At 39.0% G+C, this 15627-nt stretch overlaps 1 protein-coding gene across 4 annotated transcripts; it reads right to left on the bottom strand.

Annotated features, from left to right (window-relative positions):
- Positions 1–3255: 3255 nt before the first annotated feature.
- Positions 3256–14385, bottom strand: LOC116865131 (tripartite motif-containing protein 34-like). Of its 4 annotated transcripts, XM_032853276.1 has the most exons (7): positions 13820–14385; positions 12788–12883; positions 11912–12142; positions 5921–5943; positions 4641–4741; positions 4309–4335; positions 3260–3961 (listed from the first exon to the last, which is right to left on the bottom strand). In XM_032853276.1, the coding sequence occupies exons 1-7, from the start codon at positions 14237–14239 to the stop codon at positions 3396–3398; spliced, it is 1464 nt and encodes a 487-aa protein (XP_032709167.1). In that variant the 5' UTR covers positions 14240–14385; the 3' UTR covers positions 3260–3395. The 4 variants fall into 4 exon arrangements, with proteins under 4 accessions (XP_032709168.1, XP_032709170.1, XP_032709167.1 ...); XM_032853277.1 differs by lacking the exon at positions 4309–4335 and having other exon boundaries at positions 3256–3961; XM_032853279.1 differs by lacking the exon at positions 5921–5943 and having other exon boundaries at positions 3259–3961; positions 4641–4779; positions 11927–12142.
- Between the last annotated feature and the right edge of the window lie 1242 nt (positions 14386–15627).

Genomic DNA, 15627 nt, shown 5'->3' with positions numbered 1-15627 from the left:
GCACCAAAGATATCTCAAGAATTCTTTCTTGGTCATCAACTCCGGACCTCACCTATATTCTAGAACTTCATCATTAGGATCTTGTTATCATGCTGCTACTTCTGAGATCTCTTCATATTAACAACAAGCATGCATCTCATTTTGTTGTTGTTGGTGGTGGTGGTCCTTGATCCCTGAGATCAAGACCTGAACTAAAATCAAGAGTGGAATGTTCAATCTGCTGAGCCACCCAGGTGCCCCTCATTTTGTTTTATTAAAAGTTGTCAAGATGTCCCTTATGGAAATTCTTCCTATGTGCTCTTCTAGCTGATCTCCCAAGTGAGGTCAGCTTCTGGGTGGCAGAAATGGCCCGAGGAGGAGGAGGAGGAGCAAGGTTAGTATATTTGTTGTTGTTGTTGTTGTTTCTGGTTTTTTGGTCTGCTGTAGATCCCTCAGTTTGAACTTGGAAAGCTTCTAAGACTAGAAAACACCAAATAAACTGCAAAGCACAGCAACCATCACCCCATTAAGGCTTCCAAACCCAGGGAGGACAGGGTGCTAAGAATTTCGGTGGACAGTCATGCAGAAATCCTACATTATTATACTGAGTCATTAAATTGTTAAGCTTCAAAGAACTTTATGACTTTCCTCTGTTGTCTTCCTCAAAGTACCTTTTTCATCCCTGAGCAGAGCCAGGCCTACTTCTCTTCTCTGCTGCTCTCAGGGCAGAACCGGTCCAGTAGCCTGGGATGTGGCCCACAGACACTCCCATAGGCGCTTTGTCTAGGGCTTCCCCTGTCAAAATTTTTCTGAAGTCATTGCCGAAACTAGGATTACTCTTAGAGGTGAGGACTCAGTCACTATTCCTTGAATTAGAAAATGAAAATGCATGAGTGGAAGGCAAGAAAGAGACGTGCATGGGAAACCTAGTGTTATTACTGATCTTATCAGTGGTAATCACCCCTACCTCACCCTGCACCCCTAACTCTAAGTTTCATGAGGTCAGGGAGGGACTTTCTCTATTCTGTTGCTTGTTGCCTCAAATCTATTAGAAGCTACTGCATATAAGGATTGATAGATAGATAGATATGCAGATATGTAACTATGAAAATATTTGTAATTGAATGGAACATCTTGATGATAAATCATACATTCTTGCTATGAACACAGTTGCTGTCACATCATATAATTCAGGTATTCTCGAGATGCCTGGGTGGCTCAGTCATTTAAGTACCTGCCTTTGACTCAGGTCATGATCCCAGGGTCCTGAGACTGAGTCCTGCACTGGGCTCTCTGCTCCCCAGGGAGCCTGCTTCTCCCTTTGCCACTCCCTCTGCCTGTGCTCACTCTTTCTCTGTCAAATAAAATCCTTTTAAAAAATTCAGTTATTCTTCTGGTATCAATAACATACATTAATTCCCCTTTGATACTTTTTTTATTGAAGTATAATTAACATACATTAGTTTAGGTATACAACATACTGATTCAACATTTGTATACATAGTGAAATGTTCACCACAGTAAATCAAGTTATCACCATAGGAGGTCATGAGAAAAATTTTTTTCCTGTGATGAGAACATTCAAGATTTACTTTTGTAGCAACTTTCAAATTTGCAACACAATACTATCTGCTACAGTCACCATGCTATACATTATATCCCCATGACTTATTTTATAACTGGAAGACTTTACTTCTTGATCCTCTTCACCCATTTTGCCAACCCCCAAAACCTGGCCTTTAGCAACCACCAATCTGATCTCTATATCAGTGAGTTTTGTGTTGTTAAGTACCAGACAGAGAAGAGGTCTTTGGCTAAGGAGTGCTTTCCTTCTGATCACTACAATCAATACCACTATGCTGTCCTCATCAGTCGGACTCTGAGCTCTCCAATCCCCTTCAATTTCAGCCAAATATACCGAAAAATACATCTATTCTTAATATCTCTGCATTGACCACCCAACTGTTTACCATCATTGTTCCCTTCCTGAATTTGTGGTAATCCAAAATGTTATAATCACTGAATAAAATCTGTCAGTTTCTGTAACAAAAAGGGAAAAAAAAAAAAAACACTAGAATTCAGCAACTGAACTTACAGCTTAAAATATCCAAAGCAAGCAAAACTGAGGTTGTTTCCATAAATGGAGGTATTTATTTGAACAAAACAGCACCCATAACCTACAGATCAACACTATAAACCATGAACAATTGTAAAAATGAAGCAAAACAAACAAAAACATGAAGGCACTAGAGACTGACAAAACACTTAGAATCTAGGGTGTAATAGACAATTGGAAGAAGGGAATACTACTGGACGAGTTTTCTGGTTTTATAGCTTTTTATTTGAAAGCAAAACTCAATTGGTAATGAGTGGGACAGTTAAAACTCAGCAGCATACAGACTTACTAGCTTAACGAGCAAGAAGAATGATTTGGGGCTATCACAACAGCTGAAAAATGGTAGGAAAATGTCTGTAAAAGAGAGATTCAGAGGAGGAAATCTCAAGTTGTACATACACACTGACCAACTCTTTGAACTACACGTTTGAGACAGATACCAAGCAGCCTAAATTGAGCTAAAGGAACTGACCAGAGATTTCAGCTTCTGCAAAATGCATGAGAGAATTTTGAATCTGATTTCAACCAAAGGCTTGAAAAAAAATATTCTTCAGAAAAATAAACGGAATCCAAAGTCTTTACATCTCATTCACAATTCTCCTGGGGGAATTTTAGATATATGTTAAAATTGTTTAACATACAAAGAAACTAACGTGGCCCATACTCAAGAACAAAGGCAATCAATCAATGGAGATCAACTCCAAAATAATGCAGATGTCTTATTTATGATAAGGATTAACAACAACAAGAAGATAAGACTTGAGAGCAGCTATCATATCTAGGGTAAATACTATGAAGGAAAATATGTTTATAATAATAAACAAATAGGACATGTCAAAAAACAAATAAAAATAGTTTTGTTAATTGAAATGCTAAAACTAAAAGCTATAATCACTCAAAGAAATTATCTAGGACTGGCTTAAGAGAAACTCAGGATCACAAAAGAAAGACTAAGTGAACATAAAGGTTAGATTAAGGGAAATTATCCTATATTAAAATGATGAACAGAACCTCAGTCATCTGTGGGGGAAAAAAAAAATCAAGGTACTAACAACATAGGCTTAAACAACAAACTAACTACTAAACTACAATGATAACAAAACTATAAAGGTACTTGAATTAGATGGAGAAAAGTTGCATGTTTAATTTCAATACATGTAGAAAAGCATTGCACAAAGCCATTCTGTAATAAAAAAGAGAAAGGAAGGAAGAGGTGTTCAGAAGGGTGCAGGTAAGCTAGGTGTAGGTGAGCCCCAGGAAAAGAAGCTCTACACAGAAGTGGGTAAGGTGCTAAAAAGGTTCAGGAATGTGGTGGGCACAGGATGATGGGGCCTGGACAGTTCCAAGGATTGAAGTATGGATAAGCAGTCTGAGAGAAGCAACATTTCGAAAACTTGTGGATGAGTGACCCATGGTTTGTGACATTGAAAAATGAGACGATGCCTGCATCATAGTCTAGGAAAACTCCAATACGATGGGGAGGAACAGCCATGGAAATAGTCAAGACCGTGGGTTGAGATGTGGAAGACTCCTCAAAGGCCTTATACCCAAATTCATTCTGTAACCCAATAACCCAGTAGCCACATTGAGGTCTGTATCTGGAGTAAGCACTTTGATGATTTGTGCCTTGTCTAACACCAGACTTTTTATTATGGAAACGTGTTCTACAGTATACCCCCAGAATCCAGGCACACTTCTTGGACACATCTATTTCCCAATAGTGTTTCCCTGAGGAGAAATATTGGGACCCCAAGATACCAAAATTAGTACAGTCCACAGGCCAAATTGGCACAGACATCACTTGTCTCTGATCTTCTGAAAGGACAAGGTTTAAATTTAAGTTGACTGGATTCAGTGTGATGTCCACTGCAAGAAAAAAAAAAATTAAGATCAGGTGATTAAATATGGAGCAGGTTTATCTGGTGATATTGTGAAGAGGGAACATGGGAAGTGGCTAGGTAGAGCTTGTATTGATGGATTGGGGAGGGGGTGAAACACTGGGGAATGTATTTCATATACATATACATATATATACACACACACATGTATACGTGAATATATATGAAATATATATAAATATATATATGAAATATATATATGAAGTATATATATATGAATATATAATATTATATATAAAGGCATGGACCTAGATCTTAACATCACACTGAAATCACAAGTTTCTGAAAACACATTAGAAACACAGGGATTCTTACCCCAGTAGCACTGGACATGTGTTAGCTCTGAAATGATAAGAGATTCAATGATGTTGATTGGAAGCAAATGATTAAGCACCAATACCTATCTCTTCTCTGGAGTAGGGCCAGCAGAGGGGAGCCCTGTGAGGCTATGAACTGGTAAATGAGATGATGAACTAGGCACCTTGCCATTCCCCCTCAGATATAACCAGATCTCTCTCAGTAATATCCCTCCTTCTCTGAATACAGTCCTCCTTTCTATCCTCTCTTTGAAACTATACCAGCTCCCCAGTTTAGTTGTTGACACCACAGGAATCTCACTTCCACCCTCCTGTCCTGGCTCTCCTCACCTCTACGCATGTGCAGCACTGTGCTCAGATCTGGAGCATGGAATACACTCGTCAGTCTTTTGGAAACAGTTTTTGGCTTCTTCAGTGTCCAGATCTCACTCCTAGGCATGACAAAAAATGTTGACCCTACATCTCTTACCTTGTATCCTTCCAATACAACAACTGCCTTTCTCTCTCCTTCCATGCTACTGATGCACTTGAACCTTCCTCCCTGAGAAGCCTGAGCTGGGGAGAAGGGAGAGTTCTGATGCTGAAGCCAGAAGAAATGTGCTCATGTCTATCGGAAGGTCTTTACCTCAGCGAAACAGTTTCTTCTTCAAAAAAATGGAATTATTAACCTTTTTCTTGATACCTCATGGACATAATAGAAAATTTGATAGAGTAACATGCAGAAAAAGCTTTTGCAACCCCTAAAAAAGATATGTAATATATGGGTAAGTCAATTGCAGTGGGTCTTTCATGGCAGCCATATATGTGTCTTCCCAGGCAGATAGATTAGTACTGAGGCTGCAGATCCTAGCTATAATGTGAGATCCGTAAGTCTCTTTCTGAGAGCCTGTGAGCTTGTGCTCTAGTCCAAAACCTGAACCCCACTGGTGAGACCTGCAAATAACATTCGAGATTTCAGGCGCTCTTGAAAAAAGTTAAAAACACTTGGCAAAGGAGAAATTATGGCCACAGAAGTACAAATGGTTAGAATTCCATGCATTTGTAAGGAATTTAATTGTCAGGTGGGTTAGCAACTTAAGCCACAAGAACTACAGTTTCCCATGTAGGCTTCTAACACGGGACTAGAAAGAGATTAGTTATGGCACCAAGGTCAATGTCACTAACCCTGAGGATCAGGTTTTGTTTTTAGAAATCTAAACAGAACCCTGTAGAATGACCTATTCTTTTATATTTCCATGTGAATGAAGTAAATATAAAGGAGCTGACCCTATAACCTATTTTGGGGCCTGATGAAGACTTCCATATGATAGGATAGGCACCTATAGAATACAGGAATGAGCACAAGGGCAAAGTCACAAGAATCTGATAGTTGAAATCCCTTGTCCCTATTATCCTTACTGTCCCTAATTCCATGAACCCCAACCACTGAATTTACTACCACAGATTCTGATCTATTCTCCATAGATAGGAAACACTCAAATCATTGCCCATGACCAGAGATTTAAAAGAATACTACAACCAAATTTCTCTGATTGATCGTCAGAACACTCTTATGGCTACAAACCTTTCTTCATAACACAAAAGCACCACTCTTGGTCACCCAAACGTACCATTTTATGATTCCACTCATGTCCTAGGAAGGAGAGAGAAAACATGAGTCAAAGAGTATATACAGATTAGAGCAAGATTAATGAAAGAAAGAACAAAAAAGAGTAGAGAATATCAGAAAAATCAAAAGTGAACTATTTGAAAATAACAAAATTGACAAATTTTTATGCAGACATACCATGAAAAAAAACAGAGAATACAAATTATTAAAATCAGGAATGAGGGCTTGGGTGCTTCAGTTGGTTAAATATCTGCCTTGGGCTCAGACAAGAGCCTCAGGTCATGATCCCAGGGTCCTGGGATCGAGTGCCACCTCAGGCTCATTGCTCAACAGGGAGTCGTCTTCTTTTGTCCCTCTCCCTGCTCGTGAACTCCTTTTCTCTCTCTCAAAAATAAATTAAAAAAAAAAAAATCTTATAATAAGGAATGAAAGTGAAGACATTACTGCCTACTTTTACAAAAATTAATAGGAATATAAAGCCTATGAACAATTGTATGCCAACAAATTAGATAATCCACATGAAATGGACAAATTCCTAGAAACACAGAAACTACCAATACTGGTTCAAAAAGTAATAGAAATTCTAAATAGTCCTAAAAACATGTCGTGATTAGACTGGAAATCAAGAACTCCCTGGAAAGAAGTCAGGCCCAGATGGCTTCACTACTGAATTCTGCTAAAGGTTTAAGGAGGAAATAACAGAAATACTTTACAAATACTTCAAAAAACAAAAACAAAAACAGAAAAGGAGGTTATAGTACCCAACTCGTTCTATGAGGCCAGTACTACTCTGATGCTAAAATAAGACAAAGACATCACAAGAAAAGTGAACTACCGGCAAATACAGATGTAAACTTCAACAAAATACTAAAAAACTGAATCCAGCACAATATGAAAAAAATATATATACACCACAGTCAAGTGGGACTTATCCCAGAACTTAAGGTTGGTTTAACATAAGAAAAGCAATTAATGTAATTCATTGTATTAACAGAATAAAGGTAAAAACCACATGACAATGTTAATAGACACAAGGGAAAAACGGACAAAATTCAGTATCCCTTCGTGATTAAAAAAAAAAAAAAAAGCAATAATAACAGAAATAGAGGGGAACAGAGAACTTCCTCAGGCTGATAAAAGGCATCTATGAAAAACTCGTGGCTAACATCATGCTTATGATGAAAAACTGAATTTTTCCCCCTGAGATTAGGTACAAGACAAGAATGTCTACTCTTACTACTTCTATTTAAAGTGGTTCTATTTAAAGAGGTTCTAGTCAAGGCAACTAGGCAAGAAAATAAAAGGCATTTATATTGGAAGGAAGTAAAACTATATTTATTTGCAGAACACGTAGTTTATATATAGCAAAGCTCTGCTCCATACACTGCCTTTAGGTAACCTCTTCCACTTCCGAAATTTCAGCTCACATGCAGTTGCTGTTGATCCCAAACTTTTTATAATCTAATCATGGTCTGTTGTCTCAAATCATGTATACAGGCTAATACAACACACAATGGAAAAGAAACAGGTACCAAAAGCTCAGAATATCTAAAATATAACCTACTACTCACCAAGTATATTGTGTCCTCTCTTACATCCACTTGTCAAGTATGTTACCAATACTCACTTAGTCCCTGTCCCAAACACTAAAACACCCTACCAAGCCAGTCCTTTCCACATCCTTAACTTCTTTTGGTTAGTCTGCATTTCCACATCATCACCACTGTGGATTTATTTGTTTTTAACAATATACACCAATATCATTTGGCCTTACTCTTAAATGCAACCAGCTGGATTTACAACCAAAACAAAGGAATGGTTTTGCTTCTCTGTATTAATATAGTTTGGTTGTACATGAAAAAGAAGTCAACTAACATTGCCTTAAACTACCCCCCCCACTTGCCACCCCCTCTAAAAAAAACCATGTGGCCAGAGAAATACTATTTCAGTCACGGATGGATCCGGAAGCTCAAATGCTGTCATATATCTGGCTTTTCTGCATCTCATAATTCTCTTTTCTTCCCAGTCTGTTGCCTTTATTCTCAGGCTTTAATTGATAGCAACTTGAAAAATCTTCTGGTTTAAATTATTTTCACTGATGTAATTCACATGCAAAAGGACAATTTTCTTCAATGTAGTTGACAATACAATTCTGATGCCTCAAGCCACTGACCAAAATTGGGTCATACGCCCACCTTCTAATGCCCAACTGTGTAGTTTGTGGAAATACGGGAATTAGGTAAACTAATTTATGTAAGATTAACCTATCCATCCTCCATGATGTTGATTATCTCAGCCCCAAACAAGTACATGGATAAAAAGAGACATGCTCTGTTTCGTCAGAAAGAAATCCCAGGTGTCGTTACCAGGAAAAGAGTGAATAGACATTGAGCAGATAAAAATAATTGGTGCCATCCTCACTCCATCATTTAACTGCCTATTGTCATTCACTCATGTGTCATGATACAGAATCTGAAAAACAAAAGTGGCCCAATGTAATAAAACTGTTACAAAAACATTAAGAACAGAAGTGCCTCCTTCCTAAGGTAAATAACCTAAAATCTCATCTGTTTTTATCCATTTTCAAGTTTGGCATTTCTCTGTTAGCTCTTTCTTCCCAGTCAGTGTTGAGTGTAGCCTTCATGCAAACAACAGCCCCTCTAGCAAACAAAAAGCCTATGATAAAATGACCCACCCAATCACTACAATGAAGATCCAGATAAAAGAAAAGCTGTTTAAGAACTCTTGGGAGGGGCTGCCTGGGTGGCTCAGTGAGTTAAGCCTCTGCCTTCAGCTCAGGTCACGATCTCAGGGTCCTGGAATCGGAATCGAGTCCCACATCAGGCTCTCTGCTGGGCAGGGAGCCTGCTTCCTCCTCTTTCTCTCTCTCTCTCTCTCTCTCTCCCCCCTTGTGATCTGTCAAATAAATAAAATCTTAAAAAAAAAAAAAAAAAGAACCCTTGGGAGAAGGTTAAGGGACATCACTACTATCAATTGCATGTATCTTAACAAGTTGGAAAGGAACACCCACATGCCCTAATCTAGTAAAAGAGTAAGTCCTAAGTCCCTTGGTTTAGCCCATTTGTCATTCTTTGAAGCTGTTACCTAAATAGGGGAAGCTAATCCCACAAAATTTGTAACATTTATCTACTGAGCACTGTTTTTATTACAAGTAACCAGTTACCAACTTAAGCTGGCTTAAGTGGAACAGATGCTTGGAAAAGTGACATAAACACAAGAGTCTTCGTGAAGTTGACAGCTGAAAGAGTTGTGAAGAGCTTGTGGATGTTCTACAAACCAGGGACAAGGAATAAGCCTGCAAAGTTTTTGTTTTTACTCAGATATAATAAAATATCAAAAAAAATAAAAAAAGACCTAGCACTATAAAGTGCACAATTTAGTAGATTTTAGTATATTTACAATGTACATTTACCATCACCACTATTTAATTCCAGAACATTTTTGTTATTGCAAAAAGAAAAGAAACCTTACTCTCAGTAGCAATCATTTCCTATTGCCTCCTCTCCAGTCCCTGGCAATTTACTGACCTAATTTCTGCGTCTATGGATTTATCAATTACAGACTTCATATAAATGGAATTGTACAATAAGGGCTTTTTGTGTCTGCCCTCTTTCACTTATATTTCCATGTGGTAGCATCTATTAGTGCTAATTTCTTTTTAGAGCCAAAAAATATTACATTGCTTGTAATATTTACGTTATCTTGATTCATTCTTCAGTTAATGGACAATTGGCTTATTTCCTCTTTTGGGTTTTTATGAACAATGCTGCCATGAACTTTTTTTTACAAGTTTAAGTGTGGACATGTTTTCATTTCCAGGAATGGAATTGCTGGGCCATATGGTAACTCTGTCTTCAACTTCTTGAGGAACTGCCAAAACAGCTTCACCATTTTACAACTTCACTAGCAATACAGGTAAGTTCTAATTCCTGACATCTTTGTCAACTCTTGGTATTGTTCATTTTTCTGATAGCATTATCCCCGTGGTTTTGATTGTACATTTCCCTGATGGCTAATGATATCAATCATCTTTTCAGGTGCTTATTTACTATTTATAGATCTTCTCTAGCAAAACAGCTATTCAAGTCCTTTTTAAAAAAGATTTATTTATTTATTTGAGAGAGAGAGAGCAAGTGAGTGGGGAGAGGGGCAGGGAGAGGGAATCCCAAGTAGAATCCACCCTGAGTGTGGAGCCTGACTCAGGGCTTAATCTTTTGACCCATGAGATCATGACCTAAGCCAAAATCACAAGTGAATGCTTACTTAACAGTCTGAGCCATCCAGGCACCCCTCAAGTCCTTTATCTATTTTTAAATTAGGTTGACTTTTTACGTTTTTTTTTTTTTTTTAAGTTATATTTATTTGAGAAAGAGCAGAGGCATGGGCAAGCCAGGAGGAGGTGGGGGGGAAGGAGCAGGGAGAAGGCCAAGCCACCTCTGCTGTGAGCACAGAGTTAGATGTGGTGCTTGGATCCCAGGACACTGAGATCATGACCTGAGCTGAAACCGAGTGTCAGATGCTCAACAGATATATGATTTGAAAATATTTTCTCCCATTCTGTGAGATGTTCTTTTCACTTTTACATGGTTTCCTTTGAAGTACAACAGTTTTTAACTTTGATGAACTCCAATTTATTTTATTTTTGGTTGCTTTTTGGTGCTTCTGTTTTTTGGTGCCCTATTTGTAAAGCTATTCCCTAATGCTAAGTCACAAAGATTGGTTACCTATGCTTTCTCCTAAGAGTCTTAGAATTTTTGACTTTTAACTTACGTTTAGATTTTTGATCTACCTTTGAGTTAATTTTTGTATGCTGTGTCAAGTAGGAGTCTACCAGCATTTTTTGGCATGTGGATATTGTTTTCGTAGCCCAATTTGTTGAAAAGACCTATTGTAGTTTTTATTAAAATATGTTTGGTATTATAACCACTTAAGAGCTCCTGGTTTAAAAAAAAAAAAAGCAAAAGCTATGTTACTACAATGTGTCTTAGGACCTAAAGTTTTTCTAGTACTCCAGGTGATTTTGATACAAAAAAAAAAAAAAAAAAAGATTTAGTGACCTCTATCCCAAAGTAATCTGAAATCAGAGAAAAGAGTAAAGGGAACTGAAAAAAAAAGAGAAAAGGAAAAAACTTAGATACAAGCATCAGAGACAAAGGAAAGAAGCCAACATGTGAAATCAATTATCCTGCTTTCTGCTTGACATCAAGAATTTAAAAAAAAAAAAAAAAAAGCGTTTGGAAATCCAGAAAAGAAAAGGGAGAAGATAGACAGAGAATCAAGCAAAAAATGTGAAAAGTCTGGAATTCTCTACTGTGCCTCAGGATCATAGTCACAATATTAAGGCTTAAAAAAAAAAAAAACAAAAAAAACCCTGTATGAATTTAAATTGTTCCCTCAAGTGTCTATAGATTTGCGCTAGCATGCTTTCCTGACACCAGCGGACTTTCTGGCACACACACTTGCACACAGACTCTCACCTCTCAAGTATATGCCTCCTATCTATGTATTTGCCCATCCTCCTAAGAAAAGACTCAATGTTCTATCTTTTCATGTTTTAAAAAAAATCTAACAAGAGAAGTTTGTAATAATAAATACAGATTTTTAATTTTTTTTTTTAAGGATACATTTCTTATACCTGAAAATGCATGTGTTTGCCTGTGGCTAAGATGAATGAAAAAAACTTGACAATTGTCCAACACTGGATCACAGATCCAGCAAATATCACTGGATACCATGGAACTTCTCTCCAAGGTCAAATGCATTCCCTTACTTCATTAAATAATAAAGTAGGACACTCCCCTGGAATGTTTATATTCAATGGTCCATGATATCGTGAATGGATGGCAAAGAAGGGCTCCACAAAGCCAAAGGAACCTCTCAGTGAAAACATGAAGATTAGAGCCTAAGGACACAGAAAAGAAGGTAGCTTAGACTATGTTTCAAGAACTCCAGATTGGGGCATCCCTCTTACCTCCAGCAGGTCCACTGGTGACCATTTACAGCGATGCTCTATATCTGAGATGAGATCTTTCACCAGCTGGTTTTGCTGAGCCAGCTCAGCCTCAGCCTCAGCCAAGCTATCCAATATCCTCTTCTCCTCTTCTTCTAATTTTTGCAGTTCTCTCTGCTCTTCACTGTCCAGAATGCTTCTAAGCTGATTGAATTCAGCCCATATCCTCTGTCTCTCAGTCTGTATCTGGTACTGCAAGGTTGGATAAACAAAAGAGGTAAAGAGTCTATCTGCCTGAAAACCTGCTGTATGAGGGGTTAGGAACCAGGAAAAGAAGTATTTTTTCTCTGAGTTCCAACCAAGAGGGAAACAGAGGCATGGGGGGGGGGCAATTTTGGGGAAAGCTGGACATTTTTCCTATTTTCCCTTTAGCACCCATCAAAACAGGCCTCAGACTATCTTATCTAGGCCAACCCTGGGATGAAACGTAAAACCTAAGTGAGGTTTAGGTTGCAGGTGGCTGTACTGGACACTCACGCCTCCCTGCATTACCATACTTCCAAGTTTGAACTTTGGGGAAAATCTTGGTCCTTTGCCCACTGTCTTTCACTGGAGGTTCAGAGACTCACTGGAAAAGAGGAATGGAAGACAGAATTTTCCATCCTTCCTCACCAAGAGTCTATCTTTATTCCCAATTCCAAACACTTGTGTGTGCTTGTAACACGTCCACTCTCTAGTCCTCTGTGTAACAGGGACAGGACAAAGAGGAAAACTGATCAAATGGCTTCTAGATGCATTCTGTGTCAGGCAGCAAAGAGGAAGTGGCTTCCTTGTGATTGGGACTGAAGATCCTGCCAAGATTCCTGTGTAAACCCCTTAGAAAGAGTCTCTTCCTACCTTCCAGGAAATCCTCTCTTCTCTGATGTCAGCTTCCAACTTCTCAGCTTTCTGCTGCTCTTTCCTCAGCCTCTCCAGAGCTGCCTGGAGCTTCTCCTGTGAAAGAGAAGTCACATCAGATAACTCACATCAGGACTCATTATCACTCTATGAGCTTTCTCAGCAAAGAATAAATGGGGAAGAAATCAGGCTGATCCCTGAAGAAACCAGTTTACAGAAATTGTGATTAGAATCTATGATACAGAAGAAAAGCTAAGGAGGATACATCCTTTGTTCCTGGGTGTCACCATCCCTCACCAAGAGTAGCCTAGTTCTCTCTTTTCATAGAGGACTGACTCTGATGTCATGAGAAAAATCCTATACTCTTAGTGACACTTTCCAAATCCAATCCACAATGTTGAAGAGCAACCATCCTGCTGAGGAGAAAAATGAGAGCCAAGCTCTCTACCCACATAACAAAGGGGGAAAAAAAGGAAAATCTCTCACCCTTGGCCAAGAGTAGGCTCAAGACTTCAGGCTCATCTTTTTTTTTTTTTTTTTTTTTAAGATTTTATTTATTTATTTGACAGCCAGAGATCAGAAGTAGGCAGAGAGGCAGGCAGAGAAAAAGGAAGGGAAGCAGGCTCCCTGCCGAGCAGAAATAAAGATTTATTTATTTATTTAGAGAGAATGGGGGTGAGGGAAGGGACAGAGGAAGAAAGAAACGGGAAGCAGACTCCCCACTGAGCAGGGAGCCCCATGTGGGGCCAGATCTCATGACCCTGAGATCACAAGCCAAGCTGAAACCAAGAGTTGGAGGTTAAACTGACTTAGCCATACAGGCACCCCAAGGCTCATCCTTTATGTAAGTGGAAAGAATACGCAGAAATGTCCTTCACGCATTGGAAGCTGAGCATAGTGTAAGAGACAAACATGGAAGGAGATTACAGGATTCAGTACCGTGGGTGCCAAGGTGTGTACAGACAGATGGAAAGGTGAGATTTCCCACCAAGTACCACCCTCCTCTCTTTCCCCCTCCATCCTGGGCCCTACCTGACATTCCTTGACTACTTCCTCCACAAGGAATATGTGGTGACCACGGTGCTCCTGAGACCGCTCACAAACCCAGCAAATGACCTTCCTATCCTCCTTACAGAAGAGCAGGAGTTTCTCTTCATGGTGCACACAGAGGTCTCTCTTCAGCTTCTCCTCTGGGTTCAACTTGAACTTTCTGATTCTCTCCATCATGTTGATCAGAGGCTGATTCGGACATAAGTTTCTAAGTGAGTATCTGACACCACACATGGGACAGCTGCTTTCCTCTCCTGGGCTAATCTCTGCCTCCGTGGTATTCACAGTGATGCAGGCTTGACAGGAGCTGTGTCCACAGTCTAGAGTCAGGGACTCTGTCAAAAGCTCCAGGCAGATGGGACAGGACACCTCATCTTGTATGTTCAGGATTTTTGAAGCCATAGTATATCTCCCCTGGCTTCTTCCAGTTATTAGTCCTGGAGCTCTTCTTGCCTAAACGTTCCTGGATGGCTGGGCAGATTGAAAGGGGATGAGGTAAGAATGACAGGAATGAAAAGGATTCTAATTGTGCAGATATTAAGGATTGGCCAAAACCGAAATGCTAAAGGACAAAAAAGAAGAGGGGGAGAAAAAAAAGAAGAAACAAAATTCAGTGGCCTGGGTAAACTGCTAATGCCCCAGGCTTCTCATATGCTCTTCTTTAAGCCTGGAATGATCCATCCTTTGATCTGTGTGTGACTTCCTCTTATACTCCATCCAATGGTCTCCTTAAGTATCATTTCGTCAGAAGGACCTAATGATTATTTTATCTATAGCACAATTACCAATACATCATTTACTACACATTTGCCATCCTTTCTTATTATCACTCTATGGTATCTTTTTCTTAAATACCCTATGCCTAAAATATAATCCACACATAGATCAGGCCCATTGTTTTTATTCACTGCTGTATACTTAACGTTGGAAGGCACAGGAACACCACCTTTGATGAACATATAAAGAACCTCCTTGGGGCAGCTGGGTGGCTCAGCTGGTAAATGGGTGCCTTCTGCAGATGCCCTGCGTCTGGCTCCTTGCTCAGCGGGAAGCTTGCATCTTCCTCTCCCATTCCCCCTGCTTGTGTTCCCTCTCTCACTGTCTCTCTGCCAAATAATAAATAAAATCTTTAAAAAAAAAAAAAGCACCTCCTCATTTCTCCATAGTTGATTAGACCTCTTTTTTATCAGCATTCCATCTTTTTGTTCCATTAATTACCTGTTCTCCAGTAGGTAAATGTTGGTACCACAGATAGTTGCCACGTAAGAAAAGCCTACCTCCACATATTATCTGTCCCATACAGAACACTTCCATTACCTCGTATTTACTCCCAGAGACACTCACAGAACAGTCAAGGCCACAACAGGGAAAGAATTTTACCACTAAGAATTGTAGAACCAGTTACAATTTATACATCACTTTGACCCATTTATTCTTTATACAAAAGTCCTTGAGAAACAGAGTACTTTATTGAAATGTGTAAATTGAATGAAGTAGTTTATAAAGATTATTTCATTCAGTAAGTTGAATTAGGGTGAAAACAATGTCCCCAGAATTCTTTTTCAGAGGTCCGGTACGTGTGATAAACACTATCACCCAGAGGTCCCTGTTTAAAGGGAACTAATGATTTGCCAAACAGGAGAATATCAAAGATACCCTCCTTGAATAAGTAAGGATTGAACTAAAAGTAGTGGGAAAGGATATGGAATGAGGAAGAGGAAAAATACATTTTAGAGAGAAGTCGTCACATATATGAATGCCCTGTTGATGGAAGGCATAACATCTTCCAC

This window comes from Lontra canadensis, unplaced genomic scaffold (assembly GCF_010015895.1).
Source record: "Lontra canadensis isolate GAN:19392208 unplaced genomic scaffold, GSC_riverotter_1.0 scaffold7, whole genome shotgun sequence".
Taxonomy (NCBI): domain Eukaryota; kingdom Metazoa; phylum Chordata; class Mammalia; order Carnivora; family Mustelidae; genus Lontra; species Lontra canadensis.
This window is presented reverse-complemented; position numbering and strand designations above follow the sequence as displayed.